At 43.1% G+C, this 14,758-nt stretch overlaps 2 protein-coding genes across 3 annotated transcripts; one reads left to right on the top strand and one right to left on the bottom strand.

Moving 5' to 3' along the window:
• Positions 1 to 1,960: 1,960 nt before the first annotated feature.
• LOC117465690 (copine-3-like) lies at positions 1,961 to 7,508 on the bottom strand. Its single transcript, XM_034108656.2, has 16 exons — positions 7,244 to 7,508; positions 6,614 to 6,784; positions 6,322 to 6,501; positions 6,167 to 6,241; positions 5,952 to 6,023; positions 5,793 to 5,870; positions 5,619 to 5,708; positions 4,870 to 4,968; positions 4,691 to 4,774; positions 4,495 to 4,554; positions 3,907 to 4,040; positions 3,584 to 3,638; positions 3,048 to 3,099; positions 2,590 to 2,723; positions 2,226 to 2,459; positions 1,961 to 2,108 (listed from the first exon to the last, which is right to left on the bottom strand). The coding sequence occupies exons 2-16, from the start codon at positions 6,773 to 6,775 to the stop codon at positions 1,989 to 1,991; spliced, it is 1,629 nt and encodes a 542-aa protein (XP_033964547.1). The 5' UTR covers positions 6,776 to 6,784; positions 7,244 to 7,508; the 3' UTR covers positions 1,961 to 1,988.
• A 495-nt stretch (positions 7,509 to 8,003) lies between these two features.
• rmdn1 (regulator of microtubule dynamics 1) lies at positions 8,004 to 11,014 on the top strand. 2 transcript variants are annotated; one of them, XM_034108718.2, is made up of 10 exons: positions 8,004 to 8,227; positions 8,728 to 8,830; positions 8,921 to 9,005; positions 9,265 to 9,424; positions 9,595 to 9,684; positions 9,771 to 9,877; positions 10,120 to 10,207; positions 10,299 to 10,329; positions 10,419 to 10,552; positions 10,699 to 11,014. In XM_034108718.2, the coding sequence occupies exons 1-10, from the start codon at positions 8,093 to 8,095 to the stop codon at positions 10,738 to 10,740; spliced, it is 975 nt and encodes a 324-aa protein (XP_033964609.1). In that variant the 5' UTR covers positions 8,004 to 8,092; the 3' UTR covers positions 10,741 to 11,014. The 2 variants fall into 2 exon arrangements, with proteins under 2 accessions (XP_033964609.1, XP_033964610.1); XM_034108719.2 differs by having other exon boundaries at positions 8,006 to 8,227; positions 9,771 to 9,826.
• The last annotated feature ends 3,744 nt before the right edge of the window (positions 11,015 to 14,758 follow it).

Here is a 14,758-nt window from a genome sequence, read left to right as displayed (position 1 = left end):
CCCGCCCCCACTTAAATCATGTTCACATGGATAGGATACAAAATACATTTGCACACATCTTGTGTCCATATCTTTCTGTTTTGGTGGTCATGCCACAACCGTGCACATGCATGCATGCACGAGTCATGGTGAGATATCTGGATTAAGAGGTTGCTTTTTCTTTGCACAGCATGAAAGAAAGGCCAAATGAATGGGCTGTGATTTTAGTTTTTTTAAGCAGAGGTTGAGTTCAATCATTTGTACGGCCCTCGGAGGATGTTGTAAAAATTGAAAGGAAAAAGGTTCCCCACCCCTGCTGTAAATAATAATAAAACCCCTTGATTTATAACTTAACATCTCTGTCTCCTATTGATCTGAGTATATTATAAAAAATAGCCAGTCAATTGAAGCATTATAGCACAGGCCTTTGTCAGATGGTATATTACGCAGTTTTTTTCTGCTTCGAATAGTTCTTTCTTTTTTCACCATACCTGTGTTTGCATCACTGTAACCAATGAGCACCTGCATGTGTGTGAGAATGGCCCTGACACAATTTCAGCCCAGATTTACAAACTCCTGGCAGGACAAGCTCGAGCTCAATTCTCGCACTGAATAAAACAAACTGAGTGAGGGACTGCAATGTAAGAGGGACAGAAAGAGAAACTTTAAAACTGTTCAATTGTTATGATGTGTAAAGACTGATATTGTTCTATAATCGTCTGAAACGGTCAAGTCATGATGTGAAACGGTTAACAAAGAAAAAGGGAAACTCAAGCTGCTGCTAGACTTTATTTTATTTATCTAAAATTAAGCACTTTTAAGATGCACATATTTTCAAAAGCTATTTTATTTATTTTCTCTATTTTATTTTGAAATGCAGCCCGAGAGGAACATTACACATATCCACAGTATTTACTGTATATCTGTAGAGTTCAATGTTAATTGACAATAAATAGTTGTTTTTGAATTGTACTTTCTTTATTTGAATGGCAGTCAGTTGTTGATTACATGCAGACGTTGATAAAGCTACAGGTCACTTCAATATATATCACACTAATTCATAAAGCAAGTTTGACATTTTGATGTTCCCGACCTTTGCATGGGGACATTTTCTCTAACTGGACCTCGTTGAATTTTAGTTGAATACCCCTGCCATAGACTGTATATATAAAGGTCGAGAGATATACCACGTGATGACACGTTAGGCTGGTGTTGTGTTCAAGGACCCTGACCTTGGCCAGGAAAAACAGGTACTCGTTTGTTTAATTTTTTTGCGGTCGAGATTTCTTACATTTTTTTCTTTTTTGCGTGTGTTTATAAATTACCTCGAGGGCCGTACCAAATTGTCTCGCGGGCCGTATACGTCCCGGAGGCCGGAGGTTCCCCACCCCTGAGTTAGAGGGACACCCGTTCCTCACCCTACCCTACTAGCCATATTCATACCTGATATCATTACACTGGACAAATAAGACATACCTTTCATTGTGTTTTAGGGCTTCTTGTGAATATATAATCTTGTATTGGATTTTTTTTTCAGTCAAAAAGTCTGATTGATTAATTTTATTTTATTTTCATTAAAATCTCTTCAAAGGTTTTCAATAGCTTGGAGTCATTTGGTGTCATGATATGCATGTCATTGGGGAATTGTACACACTGGAAAAGTATAAGCATGTTTTCCCCAATGTTTCCAACAACTTTCTCAAGAAATCTGTCATTTTAATCTGGTTTTATGTGGTTGCCTTTAATTAAGACGTATCCCCTTTGTGTCAGTGGTGTGGTTGTCTACCATAAACTGTCATAAACGTATGTATTATCTCATTTGTAGCCACATATTTCCATTACAAGTGACATGTTTGAGGTTAATTATGAATACGTTGGTCAATTATTAGAACCATGTTCACTTCTTGGCATTTATTTGCAACAATCCATAAAGGAATCCAAGAAAGAGGCTGCAGGACATACAGATGAGTAGTACATAGGATTTATTTGGGTTACTTTAACAAACCTTTCTAAGACGGCTCAGAAACACTGGATACATAAGGGGGTTTCAACTTGAATAAATTGAAGAAAGAAGACACTTGATCGGGCAGCTCGGCCAGGACACTCAGAGCAAGGGCCGCGCTGTTTTCCTGCAATGGCAATGTTAGAAAAATAAAAGAGAGTCTTAGCCAGGTTTGGGAGAAACTAGTTGACATTGAAGTGGGCATGTGTCTGTGATAGTCCTTTCATTAAGTCATGCTGCTTACTTGGAAATCTCTGAAGGGCACAAACTGTACAATGTCCCTTGTGGCGACAAGACCTCTGGGTGAACACAGCAATACATCATCACTGTCGAGGAACTCCATTTCGCCAAAGTCTGCCCCCCCCACGCCCACTATGATGATGGACATGGGGAGACGAGAAGCATTGACAATAGCCGTGCATGTCTGGTCCATGTCTGTGATCACTCCATCTGTGATAATGAGCAGCACGAAGTACTGCTGCAGATGGGGTGAGAAAATATTTCAAACAATGTCAGATATTAAGAATACACAGGCCGTATCATTTCTTGTTGGGATGTGATCTTAAAATTATCTTATGCCTAGTTTGTTTGAGAAACGCATAACTTACTGAGGCCACATTCTGCTGTAGAGCTTGTCTGGCGAAGCAGGCCGCATGGTTGATAATCGGAGCGAAGTTTGTGGGGCCCGAGAGCTTCAGCTGGGGTAGACACTGCCGGTAAGCCTGCACCACGCCCTCTATTCCTGTAACACACACACACACACACACACACACACACACACACACACACACACACACACACACACACACACACCACACACACACACACACACACACACACACACACACACACACACACACACACACACACACACACACACACACACACACACACACACACACACACACACACACACACACACACACACACACACACACACACACACACACACACACACACACACACACACACACACACACACACACACACACACACACACACACACACACACAAACAACTTTAAACAACCGAAAACGATCTTGTGTTGTGACCAAGTTCAACTTACCCAAACAGAATGGATTTGATGGATTGAAATTGATAGGAAACTCATGGGAAACCTGTAAACATAATAGATGGATTGCATTTTTTTTTGGATTTTGACATTTAAAAGATGCCAGTCAGGAAAACACTGTCACATTATTGTCCTTGTATTAATGATTTCATGTAGATTTACAGTGTACAATAATGTAATGGATAACACAGCTTGAATCCCAAAGAGAACAATAATGTTAACCTGCCAGGTAGGAATAGTTTTTAAAAAATCACTCTCACAAATGTGGCCCATGAACTGATTTTGCAGTTCATAAAGTATACAATTAGACATAGATAACATGTGTGCTAATGCTATGCAAAGGTATTTAAATTAAATCTTTCTTAACTATTGTTAGTAGACCATGTTGAGACAACTATTTGAAGAGCTTCAGGTGGTGAATCAGCCATTAATGCTATACACGTGAAATTGTGCTTGTCCACAGCATGAGCTTGAATTATGTCCAAAGTCAAGATAAGATTTTTAAAGTATTTTAGATTTTCTTTTCTTACGCGCTGAGAGAAAGGTAGCTCGGCTCCAAAACCAAAGACAGGAAACATCTTGTTGCTACAAAGAAAGACAGGAAAATACAGGTGTGATAATCAATCAATCAATGTTTATTTATATAGCCCAATATCACAAATGTTACATTTGTCTCAGTGGTCTTCACAGTGTGATAATGCATGTTAAACAGGGAACATCATTCAGTAGGGTAAAGTTATACTAATTAAATCCTGTAAAGTATGATCATTGTAAGCAAGATAGAAATGTTCAAATCACAATAAAAAAAAAGTTGAAATACATTAGATTTAAATGGCTTAACGTTTGCTCTTACCTGTCGTAGTCCTGGATGACATTCCCCACCGCCCAGATGGCTTTCAGGTATTCATTATATCCCTCAGGGTTGATAAAGTGGAGGGAATTGGGAACGTTGGGATTCCCGTTAGAGGCTGTGAAGTCAATGGCAATCTGTCCGGGGTACGACAAAGGATAAGGATCGCGATATGAAGAGCCATATATCTACACGGTATACCAGGTATAGTACTTGCTACCTTGAAGTAAATGTAGGCCCATCTAAGTCTTATCAAATCAAATAATTAATTTGACTGATAAGACAGAACAAAAATACCATTATCAGAATCTCTACCCAAGGCTTTGTCTTGCAAATAAGCGCCAAATGTATCTCACAAGCCAATCAGATCAGGCCTTCAAGAGACAGGCCCTTAAACGGAGCGTTTCAGACCGAGGGTGAATACAGGCATACTCAGATAGATATTATGGGAACAATCATGTGTTTTTTTTTTAGCATTAACACTTTTAAACATGTGCTAGAAGAAACCCTAAATACAAGTATGAACATTAAATTGAGCATAATGTTTCCTTTAAAGAAACAACATCTTGTGACTGACATTCGCAAACTCACAGTGAAGTTGATTTGACAACCCCCCATGATATAATCCAGGAAGGTATACTGCTTATCCACCTGAAAAGGAAAAACAGTGATGCAATACAAAAACAAGAGTGGTAATAAATGTATGTATTTCTAGTTGTGACCTTAAAATGTACAGTGAGTGAGAAAATATGCTGAAACCAATATGTCCTTATTTATAAATCATCACCTGGCAGTTGTTGATGCAAATGATCCCAGAGTTTTTATAGTTCCTCTTCTTTGACTTTTTTGGATGAGTGCACTCAAATTCAGCCTGCAAGTAGGAACACCAGTGGTATTTATGGCGGTTAAAATAAACAATAACAGGTATTTTTTGGTGAATCAAACACACTAACACAGAAGTCTTACCGGAGAAATGCGTGTTGCAATTTGCATCTCAGCTAGTGTTGCTGTAAAGCTGCCGATGAGCTGATGTGAGCCGTTGACGTGGTGGTCATAACAATCCACCTAATGACAAACGAAGAGATTTCCAGTGAAAAAACAAAAGCCACTCCACGAAAATTAAAAACTAATAGGCAGCAGTCATAGTGCTTAGCAACATTTGTATTATATGGGATGTAGATAGCAAGTCTTTCTTTAGACTACTACTGTTTACTACAATAGAAAGTGTCCCTTGTCATAGAATTGTTTCATACCTCACATGCAAAACATAGCATTAGCATAGCATTTCACTCTTGGTTATCAATGTTAGAAATAAATGCCTTTGGAGTAACTCAAATTAGTTCAGATAATATAGCAAAATGCACACCTTTGGGTGGAGACGTCATGAATCGTGCGTACACACACACATACCACTTATCCAGCTGGGTCGCCGCATGTTGTAATTATGGGAGCATTGCAAGATGAAAAAAAAAATGCAATTACAAGATTAGTATGTTAAAAAGGACCATGTGCAACAAGCTGACCTTTTTTAAATAAAAGGGTTGCATATTCTCAAGCTTACAAACTCCAAGCATTCCAAGTGCACAACACCAACAAATGAAATGCCACTCTTCTTTGGCAGGTATTTTATGTTTTTTTTATATTTCTTCTTTCCTTTTTGAGTTACAAAGTATCTGACATGCAGCAGTATTGACTGAAATGGAAAATCAAATTACCCTTATAGCTCTCTCCACATCTCCTCCACAGAGGGATATCAATGAGATGGTGAAGGGTCTCCAGACTGGGTTTTGCTTTTTTTTGACCACCTACATGAACGGGTTAAAAGGAGCCAAAGGTCAGTAAGGACTCCATGCAATCAGATCAATTGAGTTTGAGATAAAAGTGTGTACCTCTGTTCTGTAAGCCAACTGCCACCCAGTTTTTGTCTGCTTGTAGAATTCCAGGAAAGGGTCGGACCACCACAAAAACTAGACAATAATATCCAAGGATAGTTTTGAAATAATATGTCAAATAAATAACGTCAGACTTTTTAAAATGACCTCCTTTACCTTTTTGTCTAACCTGTGAGCCGACACCTCAACGTTTGCCACTCTGTTGTCTATTATTTCTTCAGCACAAATCTATTAATAAAAAGATACCACACATGAAAAGACAATTGGAGTTTTGTGCATAAAACATCAGTGAGAAACTTTTCTGAAAGGGAGAGCCTCAATCGCCGCTAAGGCACTGCATATCATTTCTAATGAGCAAAGAGTCCACTCACTGTGATGGTCCCATGACCTGCAGGTCTCTTGTCATTCAGCAGTAAAGGTCGGGTCATCTGCCTGCTTGAAACAATCTGGACACAAAATACCGCCAGTATCACAGATAAGAACATTACAAATCTGGCAGAACATCACAGTACACAGTGACTCTCACCTGACCCAGGGTACATTCAATCTCCCCCAGAAAATCATCATCAGTCAGGCTGTGGCTATCATTGTCGATGTCATACACACACAACTTTAGCCTCTGCACCATCTCGAAATAGTAGTCGATCACAAACTTCTTGGCAAACTTTGGATTCAGGCAGTTCAGGATCATCTCTGTGCGTCCAAACTGGTTCACAAATAAAGTGGAAAAAATGCATTTGAGATCAATGTAAGTGGGCAAAAGCAAATGGCTTATTCAAATGAAGGCTTTAACTCCATGACCATGAACTAATACAAACCTCAGACCAGTGGGAGCCTGAGGTGTTGATGTACAAGGCACACAAAGGGTCTGACTTGGAGAAGATGTCCATGTCCATGAGGTTTTCACAGGAGATGGTCAGCTCCACCTTGGTGGCACAATGGTTGGCCGAGGGTGGCAGTGGGGCCCCACCTGAGGCCATGGCAGCTGGCTGTGCAAGGATGACAGAATAGCCACAGATATTGGCAGAAGTGAGAGGGACTAAGTATTTACTCAGGTACTGCACTGAAGTATTTTAATGTGTTGGGTTGTTTTATCAATCATTAACAGGTGTCACTCAGCATAATTGAAAATCTTAGGTCACAGGCTTCTCCAACAATGCAACACAATAATACAGATAAGCGTTTAATGAACACAACAGTGCAGCCTGTATCAAAATGGCAATACATTCAACAACTGAAAATAATAGACTAATAAATACTCAAACATAAATGGAATAAATTAGCTTAGAGATAATTAGTTTTAGACATGCGAGCGGTGACAGTTGTGGGTGTGTCGATGCCTTGAACGCAACCAAAACGAATAAGCCTACTCATTTTATAAAGTGTCCAACAAAGTTACGCATATCATTTTTTCATTATCAATTGAACGCTTATTCAGACATATTTACCTGTTTAGCTGTTGAAAAATATGCAATTGTGCCTAACGGTGCCTCTGGTCGTTATCTGACAAGAACAGGTGGGTAACCAGGGGGTGGAGCTGAGCTCGGTGAACGTAAACTTGTCAAACTTTTGCAAGCTACTTCGCTTTAGAGGTTTAACTCGCTATTGTTAGCAATTTTGTATGGTTTCATTCGTGCTATATTTAAATGAAATCTTTGTAGTTCCACTGTGACGTAAAAAAACAACCGTTAGCCATAATAAACAAGGTAACATTACGACGGAACTATTACGAGTTTGGGTTGTTTCTTGTCGACTACTTATATGAAGGCACACATATCTCCGGGGTGCATGCATGGTGCATTCAAGAAAGACATTTTGTAACAATAAATAGACATTTTGTAACAATAAATAGCGAATCATTTAAAAGGCTGTGACTACAATTAACATGTAAGACAATGTTGTTTGATGTAGGATTCTTAAGATAAAAATAATGTCCTGTGTTGATTTAATGTAATATATTTAAACTAAAAGTTAAAAAGGGTTTGTTGTGTTTTTTAAAGTTGTTACGCCTTTATAAACCATAGAGAGGAGTATAACATACTAAAACATATTACGTACTAAAATGTAATATATGTAATAATTTGTAGGCAAATCAAACAATAACATACATCTTAGCTAAGAGACAAATATCAACTATTATTGTCTTTTTGCAACCTTTCTGTGTGTGCTCTTGAATGGCTCGCCTGTTTGTTTTTGCGAGCCAGCCAGCCCAGCGCCTTCTATTATATGGCTCTGAGCCAGCCCACAGTCTATGGATGACTACCTGACTTCTTATTATTGAAGGTTTGGGCTTTGACATGGCTGGGACTGTGCTAATCCGATGTATGAGCAGGACTTTACTATCTGCAGCTCATGGGGCAAAAGGGTTCAGAACCAGAGGGACAACCCGTTTCTACTGGACAACTTTTAGAAGGACTGCCATTGCTCTGACTGTAATTAACTTTGCCTTTTAATATACTAATCATACGTATCATTAAATATGCATGAAACTGCTAGAATCGCTCACTTTCAGATGCCTTTATACACGAATTTATGGTTTGGAAGACCATAGTTGCATTGTTAAAGGGATTGTTTCTATGCTTGTTTGTTATGTGGGTTAAAGGGCAGTAGGGCTTTACAGTGCAGTGGGAGAGTTGCTTATTCATACTGCAGCTTTGTATTAGGATATGTCATCGCTGTTAATGTGCAACAGGTTGGGTTAGATGAAAAGGAAGGCTGTGAAATTAAAACCTACTGTAATTCAATTTTTAAGCAGTGATTCAAACTCTACAACGAATGTGGATAAGTGTCTAGCTACTCTGAAAGTGTCAGGTTACCTTAGGTCAGCTGATACTGAGCATTGTAAACATTAGCCACTGGGCCGAAATCACCTTGAACCCCTTCTATGGTTAATTTGTATGCCTTTTTTGAAAAATATCTTTCCTGTTTACAGAGTGGAAGAGCTGCATTCCTAGTGGGGCTTCCTACACTATCTTGTCTGGGATATGAGGCTTACAGAGTGCAGAGTTCAGCAGTGGTCCACGCTTTAGAAAAAGGTAGTTGGTGTACTGTGAAAGATGTGAGATATCATTGAAATACAGATTTAGTAATGGATTCCTGAATTCTCTGTTGTGTTTTGTGTGCAGAGGAGGTTTTGGAGCAGGCTGACTACCTGTACAGCTGTGCAGAGACAGAGAAGCTGTACCAGCTGCTGCTGCAGTACAAGGACAGGTAGGCGAGGCCCCACTAAATGTTTTTTTTATTATACATTATCCTGAAGATTATTTTCTGTATTGCCTGTAAAACGTCAGAAACTCACTTTGTTCTTGGCAGAAGTTATTGGAATGCCCCCCTACCTTCACTAAAGTTAAACAAAGTTAAACATTTATTACATTATTTTTCTTTTTCTTCTTTACTTGCTTGTAAAGCGCTTTGAGCACCAGGAAAAGCGCTATATAAATGTAATGTATTATTATTATTATTATTGCAGCGATGAAGCAGAGTTCCTGTGGAGGCTGGCCCGGGCGTCCCGGGACATGGCGTTCCTGCCCGACATGGAGGACAAACAGAAGAAGGAGCTGATGTTTGAAGGCTTCGAATATGTGAAGAAGGCACTCGAGAAGGATGAGAAGTGTTCAGCCGCACACAAAGTAAGACGCTGGTTCTACTGAAAAAACGCTACTGATTCGGAGAAAAATACGTTTGTTCCCACACACATCATGTCACACATGACAAAAAACGAACATGCAGGAGGTTGCCATTATGATAAAGGATCAATGGGGGATTTTGTTAACCAAACCATCCTCCTTTTCTCACACAGTGGTACGCAATATGTCTCAGTGATGTTGGGGATTACTTGGGAGTCAAGGGGAAAATTGGAAATGCTTACATCATCAGGGATCATCTTGAGGTGAGAGCACATTTGGGTTGTTACAAATTATCATAGTCATATTTACTGTATTCTGGAGTGAAACAGGTTCCTGTCTTTTTTTCTAGAAAGCCATCGAGCTCAATCCCAAAGATGCCACTTCCTTGCATATTTTGGGTTACTGGCGAGTCATTTTTTTAAACTGTATTTTGTATTATTTGTTACATAAAATATGGTGAGTTTACATTTGCACTTATTGCCTTTTCATTCTGCTGTTCTCTGCTACTTGCCAAGAAAAAGACAAGTTATTGGTATCAGAGGACAGTAGAGGGTAGTATCCCAAAGAATGCCAAGATGACATAAACTGTGTTTGCATAAGACTTAAAGATGCACATTTATACGGTATACTTTTTGGGAGGAGAAACATTATTTTTAAGTCACAAAGGCAGTGAAATCTGTATGTTTTCTGTCTAATAGGTGCTTTGCTTTTGCCGAGCTGCCTTGGTATCAACGCAAGGTGGCAGCTGTAATTTTTTCATCCCCACCTGTGTCCACATATGAAGAGGTGAGTACTGCTCTAGTTATACTGCTCTTCATCTGTATTGTGACTAACTGCGCAAGTGACAAGGTACACGTCATGTTTTTGCTCTTTTCAGGCTTTGCAATTCTTCCAGAAAGCAGAAGAAGGTAAAACAAGGGACATGATTAAAGTCACTGAAGCATTTAATGAAAAACTGAAGCTGTATATTAACATTTGTGTGTTTTTATCTTTTCAGTTGATCCAAACTTCTACAGTAAAAACCTGCTAATGCTTGGGAAGACGTACTTGAGCATGAAGGAGAAAGAGAAAGGGCTTCTCTTTCTAACCAGAGCTAAAGAGTACCCTGCTCACACACTGGAAGACAAAGAGGTACACACACTGAGGACTAGTTTTGGATTGACTGTCTTTTAATAACTAATCGACCAAGATGTTATATAAACTCAGATTATTCTCCAGGCAGAAACTATGCGTGCTTGTGTTAACCTACTCAGATCAGTGTATTTGTTCTTTTGCAGGTGCATAAAGAGGCGGTAGAGCTCTTGAAGAAACTAGTATGAAGCCGGTATTACCTTGGAGTGGAATGATGCCTTTGGGGACTTTTGGACTGTTAATTATTGCTACCTGCTTTTTCTTATTCAGATTTAGTGATTATTAATACAGCATTTGGCCTTACCATTGAGACTTTGGTTAAATCTGAATTTCAACATTGTCTCTGTGTATTTTTTCATGCCTGAATTCCTTGAATTAAACTTGACTTTTATTATGGAAATCTTAGTCAATACTGTGGAGATATACAATTAGAATGATCAAACAATAAACTGGTGAAATAGAGTTGTCTTTCTGGTTCTTTATTCGAGGCGCCTCGAAGGCACAGGTCTCACAGAGTATAGGATAGTCTGCAGGAGTGTGCGCAATAGTCAGAGAATAGCAAAGCTTATATCCAAGATAGGGCGGGCAGAAATCTGCTTTCACACGGATGTCTCATATTGTTATTAGACACCTGGGTCCTTGGTAGTAACACACTTCCAAATAAATGAAAACAATGAATAAACTGGCTTGTCTTCACTTTTTTATTTCCATCCATCCATCCATCCATCTTCTCCCGCTTATCCGTGGTCGGGTCGCGGGGGTAGCAGTTCCAGCAGAGAGCCCCAAACTTTCTTTTCCCTGGCGACATCAACCAGCTCTGACTGGGGGATCCCAAGGCGCTCCCAGGCCAGCGAAGAGATATAATCCCTCCACCTGGTCCTAGGTCTACCCCTTGGTCTCTTCCCAGCTGGACGTGCCTGGAACACCTCCCTAGGGAGGCGCCCAGGTGGCATCCTAACTAGGTGCCCGAACCACCTCAACTGGCTTCTTTCGACGCGAAGGAGGAGCGGCTCAACTCCGAGTCCCTCCCTGATGACCGAACTTCTCACCTTATCTCTAAGGGAGACACCAGCCACCCGGCGGAGGAAACCCATCTCGGCCGCTTGTATCCGCGATCTCGTTCTTTCGGTCATGACCCATCCTTCATGACCATAGGTGAGGGTAGGAACGAAAATGGCCCGGTAGACAGAGAGCTTTGCCTTCTGACTCAGCTCCCTTTTCGTCACAACGGTGCGGTAAAGCGACTGCAATACCGCTCCCGCTGCTCCGATTCTCCGGCCCATCTCACGCTCCATTGTTCCCTCACTCGAGAACAAGACCCCGAGATACTTGAACTCCTTCACTTGGGGTAAGGACTCATTCCCTACTTGGAGTGGACAGTCCATCGGTTTCCTGCTGAGAACCATGGCCTCAGATTTGGAGGTGCTGATCCTCATCCCAGCCGCTTCACACTCGGTTGCGAACCGATCCAGTGAGTGCTGAAGGTCGCAGACCGATGAAGCCATCAGAACCACATCATCTGCAAAAAGCAGTGGTGCAATCCTTACTCCACCGAACTGCAGACCCCCCCCCCCACGACTACGCCTCGAAATCCGATCCATGTATATTACAAACAGGATTGGTGACAAAGCGCAGCCCTGGCGGAGGCCAACCCTCACCGGAAATGGGTCCGACTTACTGCCGAGGACCCGGACACAGCTCTCGCTTTGGGAGTACAGAGATTGGATGGCCCTGAGTAGAGACCCCCTCACCCCATACTCCCGCAGCACCTCCCACAGTAACTCCCTGGGAACCCGGTCATACACCTTCTCCAAGTCTACAAAACACATGTAGACCGGATAAGCGTACTCCCAGGCCCCCTCCAGGATCCTTGCGAGAGTAAAAAGCTGATCCGTCGTTCCACGACCAGGACGGAATCCGCATTGTTCCTCCTCAATCTGAGGTTCGACAATCGGCCTGACCCTCCTTTCAAGTACCTTGGAGTAAACTTTCCCGGGGAGGCTGAGTAGTGTGATGCCTCTGTAATTGGCACACACCCTCTGATCCCCCTTTTTGAAAAGGGGGACCACCACCCCGGTCTGCCACTCCTTCGGCACTGTTTCCGACTTCCACGCAACGTTGATGAGACGTGTCAACCATGACAGTCCCTCAACACCCAGAGCCTTCAGCATTTCCGGGCGGATCTCATCCACCCCCGGGGCTTTGCCACTGTGGAGTTGTTTAACGACCTCAGTGACCTCCCACCGGGAGATTGGTGTTGATCCCCCGTCATACTCCAGCTCTGCCTCTAACATAGAGGGCGGAGTTGTCGGGTTCAGGAGTTCCTCAAAGTGTTCCTTCCAACGCCCCAACACTCCATCAGTTGAGGTCAACAACGTCCCATCCTTACTGTACACAGCTTGGATGGTTCCCTGCTTCCCCCTCCTGAGGTGTCGGACAGTTTTCCAGAACAACTTTGGTGCCGCCCGAAAGTCCTTCTCCATGTCTTCTCCGAACTTCTCCCACACCCGCTGCTTTGCCTCGGCCACGGATGAGGCTGCTGCCCTTCGGGCCTGTCGGTACCTTGCAACTGCCTCGGGAGTCCCCCGGGATAACAAATCCCTGAAGGCCTCCTTCTTCAGTCGGACGGCTTCCCTGACCACCGGTGTCCACCAGGAGGTTCGAGGGTTACCGCCCCTTGAGGCACCTAGGACCTTGAGACCACAGCTCCCCACCGCGGCTTCGGCAATAGAGGCTTTGAACACCGACCACTCTGGTTCAATGTCCCCAACCTCCACAGGAATGCCCGAAAAGCTCCGCCGGAGGTGTGAGTTGAAGGCCTCCTGAACTTGGGCCTCCTCCAGACGTTCCCAGTTCACCCGAACTACACGTTTGGGCTTACCAGGTCTATCCAGAGGCTTCCCCCGCCACTCGACCCAACTCACCACCAGATGGTGATCAGTTGACAACTCCGCCCCTCTCTTTACCCGAGTGTCCAAAACATACGGCCTCAGGTCCGATGATACGATAACGAAATCGATCATGGACCTTCTGCCTAGGGTGCTCTGGTACCACGTACACTTATGAGCATCCTTATGTTCGAACATGGTGTTTGTTATGGCCAATCCATGACTAGCACAGAAGTCCAGTAACAAACCACCACTCCGGTTCAGATCAGGGGGGCCGTTCCTCCCAATCACGCCCCTCCAAGTGTCTCCATCATTGCCCACATGTGCGTTGAAGTCTCCCAGCAAGACTAAGGAGTCCCCTTCAGGAGCCCCATACAGGACTCTTTCCAGGGTCTCCAAGAAGGCCGAATACTCTGAACTGCTGTTGGGTGCATAAGCACACACAACAGTCAGAGTTTTCCCCCCCATAACCCGCAGGCGTAGGGAGGCGACCCTCTCGTCCACTGGGGTAAACTCCAACAACGAAGCACCTAACCGGGGACTTGTGAGTATCCCCACACCCGCCCGGCGCCTCACACCTTGAGCAACTCCGGAGAAGAATAGAGTCCAACCCCTATCCAGAAGTAAGGTTCCAGAGCCGACGCTGTGCGTAGAGGTGAGCCCAACCAGATCCAACTGGTACCGCTCCACCTCCCGCACAAGCTCCGGCTCCTTCCCCCCCAGAGAGGTGACGTTCCACGTCCCCAAAGCCAGCTTCTGCCGCCCGGGTCTGGTCCGTCGAGACCCTCCGCTTTCACTGCCACCCTTCTGGCAGCGCACCCGACCCCATCGATGTTTCCCGTAGGTGGTGGGCCCGCGGGACGGAGAAGCGGAGGTGTTGCCCACGTTGCCTTTTCGGGCCCGGCCACCAGACGCTCGCCGACGAGTCCTCCTTCTGGGCCTGGCTCCAGAAGGGGACCCCGGGCTTCCTCCGGGCCGGGTATCCTCACTTCTTGTTGTTTCTTTCATGAGGTCTTTTGAACCAATCTTAGTCTGGCCCCTTGCCTGAGACCAATTTGCCATGGGAGACCCTACCAGGAACACAAGGTTCCAGACAACACAGCCCCCAGGTTCATCAGGGCACACAAACCTCTCTACCACGGTAAGGTGCTGGTTCTTTTTATTTATTTAAGTAAATAGTTGGAACAATAAATTATATCAAAATTACTGGTCTTAACATTTTTATGTCTCTGCAAACCACTCGAGATGCATCCACGTCTGTCCAAAATGTGATCACTTCATCCTATTAAACATTATGACATTTTCATAATTAGCAGAA

Source organism: Pseudochaenichthys georgianus, chromosome 20 (assembly GCF_902827115.2).
Source record: "Pseudochaenichthys georgianus chromosome 20, fPseGeo1.2, whole genome shotgun sequence".
Taxonomy (NCBI): domain Eukaryota; kingdom Metazoa; phylum Chordata; class Actinopteri; order Perciformes; family Channichthyidae; genus Pseudochaenichthys; species Pseudochaenichthys georgianus.
The sequence above is the reverse complement of the archived record's forward strand: the minus strand, read 5'-3'. Positions and strand labels throughout refer to the sequence as shown.

Excerpts from the sequence above, each read along its gene's own strand:
- LOC117465690 (XM_034108656.2), bottom strand. The coding sequence starts at position 6,775 with ATGGCCTCAGGTGGGGCCCCACTGCCACCCTCGGCCAACCATTGTGCC. Across the intron at positions 6,024-6,166 it reads CAGGTCATGGGACCATCACA|ATTTGTGCTGAAGAAATAAT; the intron begins GTGAGTGGACTC and ends TTTTATTAATAG. Across the intron at positions 4,969-5,618 it reads ATGTGGAGAGAGCTATAAGG|GTGGATTGTTATGACCACCA; the intron begins GTAATTTGATTT and ends GTTTGTCATTAG.
- rmdn1 (XM_034108718.2), top strand. The coding sequence starts at position 8,093 with ATGGCTGGGACTGTGCTAATCCGATGTATGAGCAGGACTTTACTATCT. Across the intron at positions 9,006-9,264 it reads CTGCTGCAGTACAAGGACAG|CGATGAAGCAGAGTTCCTGT; the intron begins GTAGGCGAGGCC and ends TTATTATTGCAG. Across the intron at positions 10,553-10,698 it reads ACACACTGGAAGACAAAGAG|GTGCATAAAGAGGCGGTAGA; the intron begins GTACACACACTG and ends GTTCTTTTGCAG.